Genomic DNA, 17,632 nt, shown 5'->3' with positions numbered 1-17,632 from the left:
TACGCAAACAACAACATTTAGCTTTCAAAAACGAGGTGTATCTTCTAGTACCTGTTAATAGCATATTGTATATTTCTTTTCATTTAAACAGCAATTAATTGTTTTTGCTCTGATCTATTTATATTGCACATAATTTTTAATCTAAGCAATATGCGTGCCACAATTTTATACATATATTTCTAGCTTTTTAGTATTTTCAATATATACGGGTATTCATCATTGTGTATCCTATGAATTTTACACAATTTTTGATTAAATGCAACAAAAACGAGTTAATTGGTTTGTATCTTACAGAATAGAATAGAATTCTAGTAGTAATCGACGTCGTTTATTCCAACAAAAAACTTGTCCTGTTCTATAGTTTGAAATCTTTGGACTATTTTGACTATTTCTGTAACCTTTTCAATGTTGACAGTACTCCTATCTGAAGTAAATACAGATATTGGAATTGGTATTTTTATACTTTATTTCGTATGAATACTGCATGGTTGTTCAGTACATCTAGCAGTGGTAATTGGTGATATTTAAAACTCATCTAATGGGAAAACCTTATAATCATTCTAGCTATTTAGGGGACTAAAATCTTAAATCTTTAATGTGATCTATGTGAAAAAGCAAAACACTTTGTTAAGCATTTTAAAGGATATTGACAATCGTATACATTATCTGAAAGGGAGTAGTTGAGGGGGAATTCTGAAACTTCATTGATATTTTAATCGTATCGTTTAAAAATTGAACGGAAGACCTACTTGTTACTCGTAACGAGATCGTATCTAGTATTTCTAGACTCCTTTGTGTACTAAAGAAATCGCTAATTGGAACATTGGAATTCGCCCAGTCTTAAATTCGCCCGCTGACAATGAGGTCGACAGTGGCGAAAATAAAACGGGGGCGAATATCTCCCTGTATACAGTATTCAAACTTTAAAGATAAAATATATTGTATGAATGAAACCCGGTTTGCTGTTACATTGACAGCTTTCCCTAAAGTTGAGGTTTAGGTAACAGCTATTACATTGTACATTTATTGATTTATTACACACGTAACTATTTTTAAAATTCAGAAGAATCAACTTACAGAATGCATACGGCACTTTACTAATCGTTTCCCGGTTTTTCAGTTTATGCCCTCTTTTGAAAGTGATCATGACAGTTTGAAATTTAATCAATTAACAGCTGCATGGTCAGATTGTATAATTATATGTATTTTATTTCCGCTTTAAAAGAACGAAAAACTAGGTCAATGTTAAGAAAATGGCATATAAAGCCTGTTCATGAACAAAATTTACCGAGATTTAAGCTAAGGTTATCGTCAGAACAGCTAGGGGAAACATAAGTTTTGCTATATTTAAAATTAAAGGACTATAATTAGTTTACTTTTTACTATTCTACATGATTGTATGTTTATGCGCGATGTCAGTGAATGTCCATCCGTGCAACCTCAATCCTATATTTCGCAGTGCTAATTTTACATTATGTCATAGTTTGAGCCAATTATGTCTTTCTTTTCTATTATACTTTTTCTGTATTTTTCATATTTTTTATCTCACTATACATTTGTATGCCAAGTATTTTTTTTTTTTTTTTTTTTTTTTTGGGGGGGGGGGTTCTATTTTGTTTAGATTTGCCTCGCCTTCCTCACCCTACTTCTCGACTTGTATTCTTTTATAGTGACTAACAATTCAATAATTAAAAATTATGAATATAAGAGGTAAAACAGATAACTGATCATCAAAAAGTACTTAGCCATGCATTCAATAACTAGGCATTGATGTATCGTCAATCTCATTCATTCCTCATTTATCATTATTAGAATAATAAGAAAACTGCATTTCGGATTTGTCGAAAATTTGTGTTGAATTCTTTGTCATACTAAATAGTAAAAAAAAATGAACTGTTAAAAAAATGTAAACGTGGAAGAATCCGATAATTCTTTAATTTAAATGAATAATAATGACGATTCTTATAGGTACTTTTTCAAGTCAATAGATGCTTCCACATATAAGCACCAAATGAATGCAGTTTATTTCAGTAGAATTTTTCTCTTTATATATCCATCCTCAGAAAAAAAATATAAGAATCATTTTTGATCATCTTTGAATTCATTTCCAACTCTTCTTTCATCATTATCAACATTTTATTAATGCATTCCACATTTATAATATGCACATAATTTCCAGTGAAGAAACAAACCTGATCAAAATAAATTAGGACTTTTCCCTTCACTTTTAACATTGATTACACAATTCAGCCATGCCAAGTGCTTCTCTTTGGAGAAACACGTTAAATGTACATAAAATGCATGAGAACTTGAACAGCACTACACGGTATTTCACATTGTAATAATTCACCTAATGCCACCATTTTGTTTTAATGAATTTGAAAGAAAAATGAAAATTCAGTAGTATATAAATATATTTGGATGTTGGAAAAAAGCGAATAACATAATCTTTTGTGTTGGAGCATAAAGATTTTGTGCCTACACTGCAATTTCAAAATGCTACAAAGTATAATGGATTTGGGTTTATCAAATTTGATTCAAAAGTAAAAATTATCATATTGGAAAACTAAATATAAATGTACAGCTTATGAATTATGAAACTTAATAAGCAGAATAAGTATTTTTTGGCAGAAAATCTGTTAACTCTATCTAGAGTTTAATTCTCTCTATCTTTGTTTGACTTTGAAAAACTTTCAGCTTAATTTTACATCTCATTAAATGCTAAATATCACACATTTCCCTTCAAAGAGAAAAACGAAAAGAAAATATTGACTGGTGTAATGAATTAAAGCTGAAATTTTAAAGCTTTACAAAAAGGTTGTCAAAACCAATGGTGGTATTGGGGGAAATACATGTATTACTATAAACCTTTGACAGTATAGTTGTACATGTTTATACCAACAGTAGCAGAGCTAGGGACCATTCCAGCATTACTAATGCAACTTGAATAAAGACGTACAACCAAGTAATAAAAAGATGGCGCATCTTTGACACAGGTATTCTTTACATCTTTGCTAGAGTACTTATAGTACTTAGTACATAAGTAATTAATATTATATGTGTACTGGTGTCCTAAGTCAGTTATGACGATCACTCCAGGACGCTGAATGGTCCTATGAATAATCATTATATTTCCCTACACAAAAGTAATGTGTGGGTAGTTGGTAGATGTACATAGATCTCACTGCTACAATAACAGTCATTTTTTTTCCCTCAGGGTAAGCTGTATGTGAGTACCAAGTACTGATGAAGTCCTCTCCCCAAGCTACTATAATCCCTTAGTAGTGGGCTGTTTGCAAGTAACAAGTACTGATTACGTCCAAGCTACAATAGTCCCTCGGTGGCGCTGAAGAGTCCACAAGATTATGAATACACTAATTGGCCATGCGCGGTTTGGTTCCAGACGTTTCAGCTTTTTTTCCACAGACGGATTCAGAATTCCTTATGAAGGAAACTTCCAATCCTGTTTTTATTTTACATGTATAGCACTATTCAAAAATAAAATTAAATCTAACAGGAAGAAATTGCCTCTTTTTTCTCTCTCTCTCTCATATATCTGGAACTCCAATCTTTTAATAGAATGAAACTTAATTATCCCAAGTCTGTAGGTTTTCCATGTGCTGTCTGACACACGGAAATTGTCATTTTGAACTAATTACTAATTAGCGTTATGCTATATAGCTGTATTCGTCTGAGGAATTGGCAGTCCTTTCAAGATACGATTTATCTATTAGTGATTCAATGCACTTTTTAATCATGGGTACACTAGGAGCAAATCTGGCCCGGGACTGACTAATCACCTGAAACACACAAAAAACAACACTTTACTCGATATCCATCTTATTGTAATAATAAATCATTTTCCATCAAATATTTTCACATCATTTTTCCAAAAATTGCATTTTCTTGTAGAAACCCTGTTAAATGTATAATTATTATAAGTCATTTTTCTGATGATAGATTTCCATAGTCTTTTAATTATATCTAAACCATCATTAAATTGACAGATTTTAGAAAAATAATTAATTATAAGAGTTACATAATGTGAAAAGGACAGAAAGTCACCAGTTTTATTCTAATCTCAATGGTTTACCTCTTGAATGAGCATGGCATGCTTCAGGATTTTCCGAGCTTTCATTATGCGAACAATTGCTGCTTGTAGGTACATTTTTCTGTCTTCCTCTACTGCACTGTGGGTCTGTTCTACTTCCTGTTGAAATTCAATTTAACAACTTCACAAATCACTTTATGGCATTGACAAATTTATGTTCATTTTAGATTCTTTATTTTAATCAAGTACCTAATTCTGCAATTTAACCATTTGTATTAAATCAAGTGAACATAAAATTGCTAAATAAAATTGCTTTTCCTGAATTGTTTATGTCATAGTTTAATTTAGCTAACATATATCTGAAAAATAGAAGCAAAATTTTTAAAATCTGCAAGATGTGCTTCTCGTGCTTTTATGTGCCTGGATATTAATACCTCGCATTTAATTAGAGATCTACAGTGTACAATGAACACAGTGTTCTACAACAGAGAGGCAAGCACATACACACCTGAGAGGAATCTTTCTGAATGGCTGTCGTGATCTTGAACTTTGTTCTTTTGTTGGTGTATCCCAGATTGAGTGAAATACAGCTGCATGCATTAACATCACCCTGCCAAACAATACAAACAGTTGTCAAACCATTGAAATACAATGTAATCGATGTTACTGCATGGCCATGCTACTTCATTGGGTGATTGGTAAGAACCTGCATCTATGATAAATATATGAGTTGCATTTTACAAGTGTAAACTTTAACAAGTGTCAAAAGACAATACACATTTAAGAAGGGGAAAATCTGTGAAATTGTAAGGGAAAAAACAGTAATATTGTGAAAATTTGCAATTTAAAACAGGTTAAAACCAGAAATGGTAAGATCAGAACTGTATTTTATGTACAATCATCTAAGCAGATGGTTTGCTTCACTAATCAGCACAGTTCCTTTTAAATACATGTACATGTATATAATAATACACAGAACCTTAAGTTTATAACATTTTTAACAAAAATATGAAAAATCAAAAATAATTTGTTTTTTGTCATATCACATGTAAAATAAACGTGATTCTGCGTTTTTGATTGTTAAAATAATATATTGATATTTTTAAATTTACCTCCCTTTATGAAGAACTCTTACCTCTGTGGAGACTATTTTAGTATCTAATAAGGTCTGGAGCTGTTTAATAAGTTCTTTTTCTGGTAAATTTGTATTTTCCCGTATGTCATGAAAAGTTTGAATATCACTATTGTTAAACAGCAACAAAATGGCCATCTGAAAACTTCCCATTGTCACAAAGTAGGGGCGCTTCAAATGGTTAAACTTTAACTCAGCTGAAAAACAAATAACAAGAAAAAATGATTTATTTGGTAGATTTTAGTTTAATATCAAAAATAATATAAATAGCTATAAAACATTTTTAAAAAAAACTTTCCTAGAATTTTAAAGAATGTTAGAATATATTAATTCAAAGAATATACATGTAAAAGCTCTTAAATTATCATATTTATCAGTAATTAATTCATATGCCTTTAATTGTTCAGTATATTTTTTAGAATCAAATTTCTCTCTTCTCTCTCTCTCCTCTCTCTCTCTCTCTCTCTCTCTCTCTCTCTCTCTCTCTCTCTCTCTCTCTCTCTCTCTCTCTCTCTCTGTGTTAAATACATACCACTACAGAAATTATGCAGCCAAGTCAACTTTCTTCCACTGTATTTCACATTATAAAAAGCTTCAAACTGCAAAGAATCCAATAATATTGATTACAAATTGTTTCAAGCTTAATTAATCTATTAAATAAATGTACTTCATATAAATATAAGGATGTAAGTATGTGCATTTTAATAATTATGTTAAATGGCAGCTGCTGTAAATAAAGCAATACATGTATTTGTTATTTTTCAGAGTTTATCTTTAACTTAATACTTTTACACTCAAATTTTGAATATTTTGAATATTTTAAAGGTCATTAATTTCTTTTTTTACTTTTTGATCAGAATCCAAAGACTCCATCATACAGACAAAAGCCTCTGAGAGACATGCTTCAAAAGATGAATGGGGGAGCCACTTTAGTTTTAATCACTGGTTCATGTGCTCATAAACCTCAGATGCACTCCGCTGACATCACAACATGTACACCCAACAGGGTGACACAAAGTCAGGCTCCACCCACAAATCTCTGCTCTGCCTTTAACCTTTCACACACCTTTTTCTCACCTTTTGCACCATAAGCAGGATTTTTCACCCTCTCTCTCTATATCATATCAAGAGTATTTGTTTCAATCATTAAAGGATTAACTTGTTTGAAGAGTTTTTCATGTGAAAAACATCATTCACAGTTAACCCTTTTCATATGACGAACAGAGGTCTTCACAAAATCTACAAAAGACTTCCACCCCTCTACCACACAAGGAATTTACATTTAAAAATGACAATAAATAAAAAATGCACGCATTCTCCAACTCACTGGCAGAGCTAGAAGCTACATCTCTATTTCATCACTTCATTTCTAAAGCAGATCATCATGCAAATTTTGCATCACCATGATTATGTAAAACAAATAATTTACATGTACAGTACATAAACTAGTAAATGTTATTGATATATCTATTACCATTATACATTATCCATGTATGTAACTTGAGACATTTCAAATAAATCTGTATAGTACATGAAATATCATTGTACAAAAAAACCATACTTGAATGAAGAACATGTACTTGATACCTTTGTAATGACCTTGTACCTTATGTTTACCATGGTACACAACAATGCATGAAATACATTGTACATGTAATACACTGTACATAAAAAACATTAACCTTCCAACATTGTACCAGTACATGTCTCTTCTTGACAAATTTGTAAAGGTTATACATGTTTATGTGCCAAATAGCTCAATATCCTCACAACATCAATATACACTAGATTCTGTAAACCAAATCACAGTATATAAATAGTGTCTGTTTGGGAGGGTAAGAGTTGAAATTGACACCCCGAGAAAACCACTGTTAACCGACGCGAAGCAGAGGCTGACAGTGGTTTTCGAGGGGTGTCAGTTTCAACTGTTATCCTCCCAAACAGACACTATTTATTTTACTATACTGAATATCTTAATTTCAAACAAAACTTTACTGCTTTTATATAGGAATAACATGAATTCTATGGCGAACAGTACATGCATAATGTTACCCGCTGCCAAGTGTGTTGCAAAAGCTGAGGGTAATAGAGCAGATGATCATCTGCTTCTAAACCAATCAGTATTTAACATCAAAGTATAATAAAAGAATATGCCAACTTGTTCACAATAAGACTTCATCACCTCTATAAATGGAATTCATGTAAATCTACTCATATCATTTTGCCTATTCCAATAATCTGATCAATTTAAAAACACTTTTTTGTGGAAAGAATGGGAGATACCCAAGCAATCAATGAAGTTTGTAGCATATATGAATATCCTTAGCATTTTTTGAATAATTAGACTAACAATAAATTTAAAGTTTTGATCAGAATCCAGAGACTTCATCATACAGACAAAAGCCTCTGAGAGACATGCTTCAAAAGATAAATGGGGGAGCCACCTTAGTTTTAATCACTGGTTCATGTGCTCATAAACCTCAGATGCACTCCGCTGACATCACAACATGTACACTCCACAGGGTGACACAAAGTCAGGCTCCACCCACAAATCTCTGCTCTGTCTTTAGCCTTTCACACACCTTTTTCTCACCTCTCATACGATTAACAGGATTTTTCACCCTCTCTCTCTCTTTCATCAAGAATGTTTGTTTCAATCATCAGAGAATTGAATCTTATGAAGAGTTTTTTTTTTTCATTAAAAAAAAAAACATCATTCAATCATGATTAACTCTCTTCATACGACGACCGAAGTCTTCATAAAATCTTATGAGAAAACTTTCACTCTGCAATCACACGGGGCTTTAATAATTAAATCAATAAAATCATAGAATGATAAATGTAATCACGCATTCACCAAACTCACAGACAGAGCTAGAAGCTATGTCTCTATTTCATCACTTCACTTCTCAAGCTAAAATTCAAGCAGCCCTAGTAAAACCAGATAAGCTGGTTTGAAAAACAGAAATTCACAGTTAGTAATGACATACACTGGTCCATTTTATGAATCTTTTCAAAATAATTTTAACATCATTATTCAAAATATGTTACAAATTATTATCAGTGCTAAATATGTTGTAAAAAAAAAATCTTTTTGCAATAGAGCATTAGATAAGGGAAAATTTTCTTTAAATGTGTTCTTCATCTTCACTTGTGATAAACTTTTTTCCTGGTTGTCTACAATTCAGAGCCAAGGGACTCAATCACATTTGAAAAAGGAGAATCCCAAGAGAAACATGCTTCAAGGACCCACAGAAAAGCCACAATCATCTTCTATCATTGGTTAACAAAGGGATAACCTCAGATTGCGCTCATGACATCATGCCTATATATAGCATCAGGCTCTTCTAGCAGATCCAATACTCGAGTTGTCATGAACTACCACTCCCCCCTAAAGTCTACTTATAATTTACTCTTAGCCCCTCTCCTATTCATTTACAGTACATCTTGCCATTCTAAGCCCAAATAATCAGACATCAGTCAAATATTGATCTAATGAAATCATCAGTTGGCAGGCTGCAAACTTCATAACGACAAAATAGAGATCATTTCTCTGATTATTTGAACATCCCCACCCCCCTTTAAAAAAGAGACCTAATGTCCAATATCTAGTTGTCAGAGGTCAGAATTATGATCAGTAAAGTAATCATCAGTTGTTTTTGAGTCAACTTCATAACGACAAACAGTTATCATTTAATCTGACTACTAGATAACTTGTACACATATTCATAGGTTAAAAACAAGAATTTGACAACTAGGGTGTGAAGCAAGTTTCTTTTTCATCATAATATATGAATATTGTATGTTTTGTCATGCAGTCAGTATCAAAGTTTTTTTCCTGAAAATGTTTTGTCGACTGATGACCATCATGTATTGAAATCACCAAGAATTTTTTTTTCAATGTATTATTGTTTCTTATAAAGCAATAAAACCAAGTATCAACAATCTGAGGCTTTCTGATGAAATCATAGCTGAACGTCTTAGGTATAGAGAAGCACGACAAAGGCTCGTTCTGAAACATCACTGTAACTATAAAACAAGGGAGGCCTACTTACCATTTGTACACTTTTCTCTAGTTCTTGTGGTATTGAGAAAGAAGGGAGATTACTCTGTCCTATAGGCCAAGCTCCCGCCTGAAAAAGGTCAAAAGTCGTTCCTAGTTTATACCATTGACATTATGTTCAGAGATCCATTCAAAAGATATGGAAAAATAATTTGACAAACAATACAGATATAAAATCTTTTTAAGAGCAAATGTTTTAATCTGTTATCATATATTTATGACAAATTCAAATGCCACTGACCAGTAAAATTGCAAGTGGCCATATTTGGTACTTAAAAGTTAAACCAATCAATTTGTCATATTCAATTAGAGCAAGAAGTAATTTATGACAATCAAATTTTTTTTCACATTCAGTTTACTCCTGATGTTCTTTTTATTCAAAAAATCTTTCCAAAATCTTTGTAATCTATATTTCAAAATTCAAAAGTCATGAAAATTCAATGTAAATTTGAAAACAGAAAGTTCAAACAAACAAAATATACCACAGAAGCTTATTCAATAAAGTTACCTGTAAAACCATTATAGAAAAGTTAACTCCCAACTCTACATTTTCCTTGGATTGGATGAAATCAGAAAACTCTTTATTTAAAGTCGTGCTGATGGAAACATCCGTGAACATCCGATGTAGTTTGTTGGTGAATTCATAGCCACAGGCTTGCTGAAAATACGACCGATGGAACAGATGAATCAATGACGTAAAACACATACATAGTACACCTGAAAACACGGTTACTTAGTCCAAAATGTTCACAAATTAAAATGAACATTATATTTACATTATATATGCTGTCCCGTTCATACTAGTAAATCTAATTTTACTTCGATGAAAATTTCTTCTGCCTTCAAATCAAACTCATAAATTATATGTATTATCAGAGTTTGTATACTAGAATTGAATCTATAATACAGATATCAAATGCTTAGAGCTACATTGTAAATACTATGTATATCAAATGAGGAATGAAGCCAAAAACTTTAGGTGGGGACTTACAGTACTTGCAGACTTGATATCAAAACTGAATACATGATAGCAATTAACCGGTAGGTCTGCACAAACCTTGAGTTTATTTATCATGGCTTCCTCTGCATCCATTGAAGCTGATTGTCCATATATCAGTCTTTTTGCCAACATGCGTGAATAAAACTGCAAAAGAAAAAAAGAGAGAGAAATTACAGTCAGCTTAGCTGAAACAAGACTCTATATGTTTTGTAGCTTCAAACAAATTGATGTAAAAATGTTCTTTACACAACATAATCAACTGATTACAATGGTTGTAACTTTCTCAACACACTGTATACAAAAAAATTTTAGCCCCCTTTTTTTTTTATTTTTGATCCTTTGCCCTTGTTGTCACTGAGCAGATTTATGACTGAACAAATTCTAAAGTCTCATATTATCTTTCTTTAAATACAACATGGTCTGGGTGAATTCAAGACAGAGCAAAAACTTTTTGCTAGTGTAGAAGGGTGTAAATTACACAGGGCAAAAATAACCCCATATACAGTACTGATTACTCTTCTAAATTTTACAAAGATTTAGTAATTAGCTGTGCCATTTGTTTTTTGTTTATTCTCTCAATAAAGACACTACAAATCCTTAATGTTGAGATATTTGAAGATGCTACACCCTCTTATATTTACCTTAAAACTAAAGCCTACCCTTTGGAACATATCTTTATCATCGAGATATTTGAAAACTGTGATACAGTTAGTGAGATACCTCCCCTTGGGAACACATCCTTATCGTCAAGATATCTGTAGATGCTACACCCTCTTATATTTACCTTTAATCTACAGTCTACCACATCTATATCATCGAGATATTTGAAGAAATGTTTACATTTAGTTTGCAACCTACCCTTTGGAACACATCTTTATCGTCGAGATATTTGAAGACCGTGATACAGTTAGTTAGCTTGTCATCCATCTCAGACTCAGAAACTCCTTTAGAACTTTTCTTTAATAGGTTATCACAGTATTTTGAAAGCTGTAAAAGAGAAAATATCTCTGACATATTTTGTAGATTAATGTTTGACAATCTAACCCTATTTTTATTTTTAAATATTAATAAGGAAACGCATTTAATTTCATATATTCAGATTTAGTGAACCTGTTCAATTTGGTTTCATTCATTTCATTTTTTTTTCAAGTAATTTTTCATAGAATTGAAGAATAATCACTCTATACAATTAGTTCAAGCAATATATATTTACATAGATGTTACTGGGGCAATTCTATTATTAATACATGTTTATCATTACTCATTAGATACAATGTATGAAGATTGACACAAATCTACTTTTTGTATGTGTTCTTTATGCTCCATGACTATCATGTACACTAGAACTGTATGAAGTAAACTCACCATTTCTGGAGATTTACACATGTGCTTCACACTTTGTTTGAAGTTAATGGCAGCTGCACAAGCCTACAATTTTTTTTTAAAAGAACATAAACATAAATAACATAAAAATAAAATAGGTCCAATATTCCATATCGGACACTACAGACTTAAAAAATTATCTATTTAATATAAAAAAGCAAAATTTCCAGAAAAATTTGCCGCTGTTAATTATCCAACTTAACCCACAATAAATCCTTTTCCTATGAATATTCTTTACCTAGTTACATGTAATTACTTGGTTAAATCAGTTACTTCATTCATAATATATAGAAACCACACCCAATAAATTTAAGTAGTTTCAGTAGGAGTTTTGAAATCTGGAGTTACCTTGTCTAGAGCCCCGACGAACTGCTGATCTGAGTGGAACACGCCCTGGATCATCTCTGTGTATTTCTGGTGGACCTCCAACATGGACTCCACAAACTGACCAGGAACCTTGGAAATATTCAACAGAAATAATCAACTATTAATGTTTCAAGTTCAGCACTTTTAGAATAAAATATTCCAGTGTAAAGGCCAAGAGCATTTTCCCCAAATTGGCAGCAGAAAGCTGCATGGCATTTGATAATAAACTAAAAGTTAATTTTAAAAAAATCACAGAAAACTAGGATGTAAAAATGTTGTCTCATAATAATAACAAATTATCTGAAACTTACTTTAAAAACCCTTCAGTTACTACTACACTAACTGTATTGTTAATGTACAACACACACATGTTGCGTCACACTCCCTATATGCGCAGAAAACATTTTTCACAAAATGATACATGCCCACAATATACACAAAACATCCATAATCTTTTCTAGTATAGTAGTGCACTTCAGGGTCTCTTACTTTACTGCAGGTCCTGCTTTTTTGGGGTGGGATGGGGAGATAGAGGGAGGAGGGCCTCCAGATTGACTTACATTGTCTCCTTTGAGGCTTCTGACCGCCTCCATCCCGGTCTGCTTGATGTGGCCCTCCACTTCCTGTATGAGGACACCTAGTCCTCCGTGGATCGGCTTCAGGAGTTTGTACATGTTGGAGAGATCTGCGAGGCAAAAAGTGATACCATGTAAGCCTGATTCAGTATCATGTTATGATGACGGAGATTGTACATGTTAGAAAAGTACAGTAACAATACAAGAGTGTGTACATGTTCAAAAGATTTGTAAGGGAAGACATCATACAATGTGAGCCTGATACAGTAATGATATTCAGCGTTTACTCAATACATTTTTTTGTTTATTTACAGTTTCAATTTCCTACAGTGAGTCTCTGCATAAACATGTATTGGCTTAAAGTCACATTAGGATAAAACTTTCACCAAATAATGTTTTACTTTCAGATTACAATAAATGGAAGGAGCAGACATAGAGTTAGTAAACACCAATAACATGGGTCCTGTTTCAGATTACAACAGATGGAAGGAGCAGACATAGAGTTTGTTAAAAATCAATAACATGGGTATGAATCATAACTCTCGCTTTTTATTCCTGTTAAAACCAATGACATCGGTCAGAATTATAACTCTGGCTTTTTTTCTATTAAATAAGTACCTCTTCTCCTCTCTTGTTTGACCATGTCCTTGCACTCCCCATGTAGAAACTGGAGGTGATCGGCCACCATCCTCTGTTGACACTCGTGGGTGATTTTGTTGTAGGAGCTGGGATGCAGGAACTTCCGACTTCGGAAATCCTCATTGTCCAGTCGCATGATGACCTAAAAAATACAAGACATCACAGGGTGAAATACTGCAGTCAGATAGCCAAGAAGATGTAAAAATGATCAACATGCAAATGGACAGAAAATTTTTGATAATAATCCATAATCTGTGACAAAGATTTGACAATTGTATTAAACCACTGAAGATCCAGAGGGTACCTGGCCATCTATGGTATTCAATACCTTTACAATATTATATAACCTGTATAATATGAATTCTGTTAAATGCACGCTGGCAATTACAGTTTACATGTACACTGTATTATGGAATTTTACAAAAAAAAATAATTTATCCAAAGAAAAAGTTACCCCCCCCCCCCTTATAAAGTAGATAATGTACCATAAGTATTTATCTCCATCTCGCCTACCTTTTCCATGTACTCAGAGCATGTGTGCTCATCCTTGAGTTTGGCCGCCTCCTGTCGGTAGTGAGCGCCAGTCTCGAGTTTATAGGGATTCTCCAGCAGCTCCTCGTACAACAGGAGCGGGTGCTTCCTCTTGTACTCCTGGACATTGACGAAGGAGTTTATGACGCCATGAACCACTGTCTGGTTGACCAGCTCCCCCATCCTGTCCCGTGAGACCTCGTTGAGGATCAGTTTAAGGAGGGTCTCCTTCAGGGGCTCTATCATTAACCTCTTCCATGTGTCCAGTGCTAGCTGTTAACATTAAAACAAATATTTTTCCAACATGGCTTTTATTTTTACTTATTTCTAACAGCTTTAACGTGGTTCTTGTTCTCAATTACAGACCAGGCTATGAGGCCAAAACTTAGATAAATTTTAAACATTTGATCAAACTAATTCCCACTTTTACATAAAAGAAATGAGAGAAACAGAGTGAAACTGTGATAAAATGCTAGCCCCTTCAAGGTTTATGTCCCATGACCTGACTTCTGTGACCTTTCATTGACCTGTGACCTTTTAATGACCTTTGTCCTTACTGACCTTTTGAACGTTTATTGACCTGTGACCTCTTATTGACTTTTTGAACTTTCTTTGACCTACTTACCTCCCCTATCTCTAGCAGCTGATCAGCTGTGTCTGTACTGATTCCACCATAACTCAGGTCAGCATCTGTGTACTTTTGTTTCTTTATGTAAGTTGTATTCAGGTATCTATGGGAAAAATTATCAACATGAATCATTTGGCACAATATTAATATTTTCTCATTTTACCATTTCTATATATCAGCAATATACAAAGTTGTACAAAATGTCACTTTACCCATGCAGTTAGTTCAGATAACATGCTGATACAACTGGTTCAAATATCACAAACTCACCCTTTCAACTGCTTTAGATATCACACGCTTACCCATACAACTAGTTCAGATATTGCACACACATCCTTGGTTATCAAACACTGAACCATGCAGCTGAAAACACTCATTTATCCATGCAAGTGGTTCATGTATCAAACACACACACACACATCCTGAAAACTGGTTTAGATATCACACACTTATCTAAACAACTGGTTTAGATATCACACACTAACCCATATATTTGGTTTAGATATCACACACTTAGCCATGCAACTGGTTAAGATATCACACACTCATCAATACAACTGGTTTAGATATCATTCACTTACCCATACAATTGGTTCAGATATCACTTTCTTACCCATAAAACTGGTTTACATATCACTTACTAACCAATAAAACTGGTTTAGATATCACTTACTTACCCTTACAATTGGTTCAGATATCATTCACTTACCCATACAACTGGTAGAGATATCACTTACTTACCCATACAACTGGTTTAGATATCATTCACTTACCCATACAACTGGTTTAGATATCCTGATCCTTTACTGTACTCCTCCCAGTGTCTGTGGTAAGTTGACAAACAATTTTCCTCACCATTGCCTTGTACTTTCTGCAGATAATATTGTTTACTTTTAAATTTGATATTCCATATAGGACTATCTCACTATCACATCTGAATGAATACTTACATCAAAACTTCCTTTATGATTTGAATGTCTTAGATGAATTTTTACCTAAGTTAAAGGTTTAGTAAAATATACTTAGAATACTTAATTTTTTTCAATGCCTATATACACTATATATGGTAGTTATTTTCACCATCAGTTACAATGAAACATGTTTTGAAGTTGGTATTATTATCAAGTTGAGTTTCAGAGCAGCATTGATTGTTCTCTCAATTTAAGCTATACTCTCGTTTGGTAGGGGCCATTACTCACCTTGTAGAGGTCTGATACATGGTTTTCCAGAAACTTCTTGGTTTCTGTGTACAGTTTATCACTCAGAGGATCGGGACAGGCCACACACAGAGCATATACATCTGTACACAGCTGTTAAGGACTCTCTGTTGTTTCTCTCTTATTTTCATTTTTACTATGTGCTTTTAAAGTCATGTTTTTCAAATATGATGAAAATAAATGAGGAATGAAAAATCTTTTTTGTAAACATTACTTAATTAATTTGTTAACAAATGACATTAAAGTTTATGAGTTATTATACTGCACAATATTAATGACAGCCCCTGTAATTGATTATTTCAAACATATTGTTCTCACATCAAAGGATATGAAAATCTGTCATTCCACGTGGCTCGCCCGACTTTGGCACATGTAACGACCCCTTTTACTGTTTCCAGAAGTGTCGTCCATGTGGATTCAAAATCAACTTTTCTTGGTTTTAGAGACATCTCCTACAACTGTGAATCAATAACAATATCATTTCTATGTAATATATTGTTTGCCAGAAATTTCATCAAAAACAGCTAATACAAATAATTAAGGAGATTTTTTTATGAAGTCATATGATAAGTTTTGCAAAATGCATTACCATTTGCATAGTTTTGAAAAATAATTTCTGTTTATTGATATGAATAACTTAATTATTTAGTGAGTTATGTCTTTCAACAAAAATATTCCTATCTAAACAGTTTAGTTCATTAGAATCCCAAGGACCATTTAATTTTCAAGTTTACAGAGAGTATAACACCAGAAAATCTTATCTATTCTCACAAGCAGGAATAAAGGAAAATGTTCTTGAACTTGCAAATGTCATATATTGTTTTCTTTAAATTGCCTAATGAGGCTAATGTTAAGTATTACTGAATACGTAAATTATCTGAAACTTGTATAATATCACTTACACAAAGATCTTATACCAAAGTGAAATATATGTTTAAAAAGTCCCCTGATCATTAATTAATTCTCAAACAAGTCTTTAATTAAAATAATCTTCTAAGCGAAACATCCAAGAGTGTAATGTATCATAATATGTGTGAAACAGGATGGGAGAAATAGCGATGGACCAGATCAGATTTCATATCTAAGCCCCATGAATCTCCAGTCAGGTGCTCTATCAACTCAGCTTTCTTGTGCTGGCACCACCACACCCTCCCCTTTACCCTCTAAGGCAAACTTCCCAAGTTCTTTCCCCTTGACAGGAGTTAACCTGTCAGTTCCAGGAGTTGGCCACAATACGGAATGCAACTGGTTAAGAGAAATAATGCAAACTCGACCAGGATTTGAACCGTCACTTGTGGTTTCATCAGGTAATAGCCAGGTCAAATTTTAGCACTATTTAGTAACAGAATGAAATTGCTTCCATGTTACTGTACTATTTGGACATTTATTGGCCACAAAGAATACTTTACTCTATTGGATGCGCATGAAGGAATGTAGTTTCAACTGTGTCATGTCCAAAAACAGCAATGACGTATTTTCATTCAGGTACAAAAGATAGATTTGATTCCCGCATCTGACACGAGTTATCTACCCGTAATATAGACAAAATGAACGCATGAATGGTGTTTTATCAAAATCCCCCGGTTTTAATATCTTTCAATTTACAATTCAAATGGATTCTAGTAATTACCTGTATTTGTAATGATAATGCAGTAAGAACTTTCTTTACGAGGGATCAGGGTGTCGCGAAAAAGACCTTCATTTTTCACATTGCTCCGACTTTCACCTATTTAATTTGATCTGAGTTGACAATGAATATCTCTATTTCGAGAAAACTCTATTTCTGAAAAGTACCCTTTACAACTTACTTCTAGAAAGTGCGATTTCTTCACAGTGGTTTTTCCTTTCCTGAGGAGGTCGCCATATTGATTCAGATATCACAAAACGAAAATAGAAAATTATTACCTGCACAACAAAGCAATCATAACTATAAAATCATCAAAAATAAGAGAAAATCAACCTTTTACACGTTTATTAAAATAATCATTTTTTCACATTAAAATTAGTTGTTTGTGACAAATAATGTTTCTTTTCGTTTTGTTAAAAT

The 17,632-nt window shown here is 33.0% G+C and overlaps 1 protein-coding gene across 4 annotated transcripts; it reads right to left on the bottom strand.

Annotated features, from left to right (window-relative positions):
• Positions 1-3,219: 3,219 nt before the first annotated feature.
• LOC105337523 (cullin-2) lies at positions 3,220-17,528 on the bottom strand. 4 transcript variants are annotated; one of them, XM_066072720.1, is made up of 19 exons: positions 17,394-17,528; positions 15,917-16,037; positions 15,568-15,671; positions 15,142-15,239; positions 14,366-14,471; positions 13,723-14,013; positions 13,189-13,351; positions 12,556-12,680; positions 11,978-12,085; positions 11,612-11,674; positions 11,105-11,233; positions 10,304-10,390; positions 9,755-9,904; positions 9,239-9,316; positions 5,716-5,782; positions 5,187-5,380; positions 4,560-4,661; positions 4,094-4,210; positions 3,220-3,800 (listed from the first exon to the last, which is right to left on the bottom strand). In XM_066072720.1, exons 2-19 carry the CDS (start codon positions 16,032-16,034, stop codon positions 3,669-3,671), a joined length of 2,232 nt encoding a protein of 743 aa, XP_065928792.1. In that variant the 5' UTR covers positions 16,035-16,037; positions 17,394-17,528; the 3' UTR covers positions 3,220-3,668. The 4 variants fall into 4 exon arrangements, with proteins under 4 accessions (XP_065928792.1, XP_065928791.1, XP_065928793.1 ...); XM_066072719.1 differs by having other exon boundaries at positions 15,917-16,043; positions 17,394-17,479; XM_066072721.1 differs by lacking the exon at positions 17,394-17,528 and adding an exon at positions 17,216-17,364 and having other exon boundaries at positions 15,917-16,043.
• Positions 17,529-17,632: the final 104 nt, after the last annotated feature.

Source organism: Magallana gigas, chromosome 10 (assembly GCF_963853765.1).
Source record: "Magallana gigas chromosome 10, xbMagGiga1.1, whole genome shotgun sequence".
Taxonomy (NCBI): Eukaryota; Metazoa; Mollusca; class Bivalvia; order Ostreida; family Ostreidae; genus Magallana; species Magallana gigas.
Note: the sequence above shows the minus strand (reverse complement) of the source record. Positions and strands in the feature narration are given on the sequence as shown.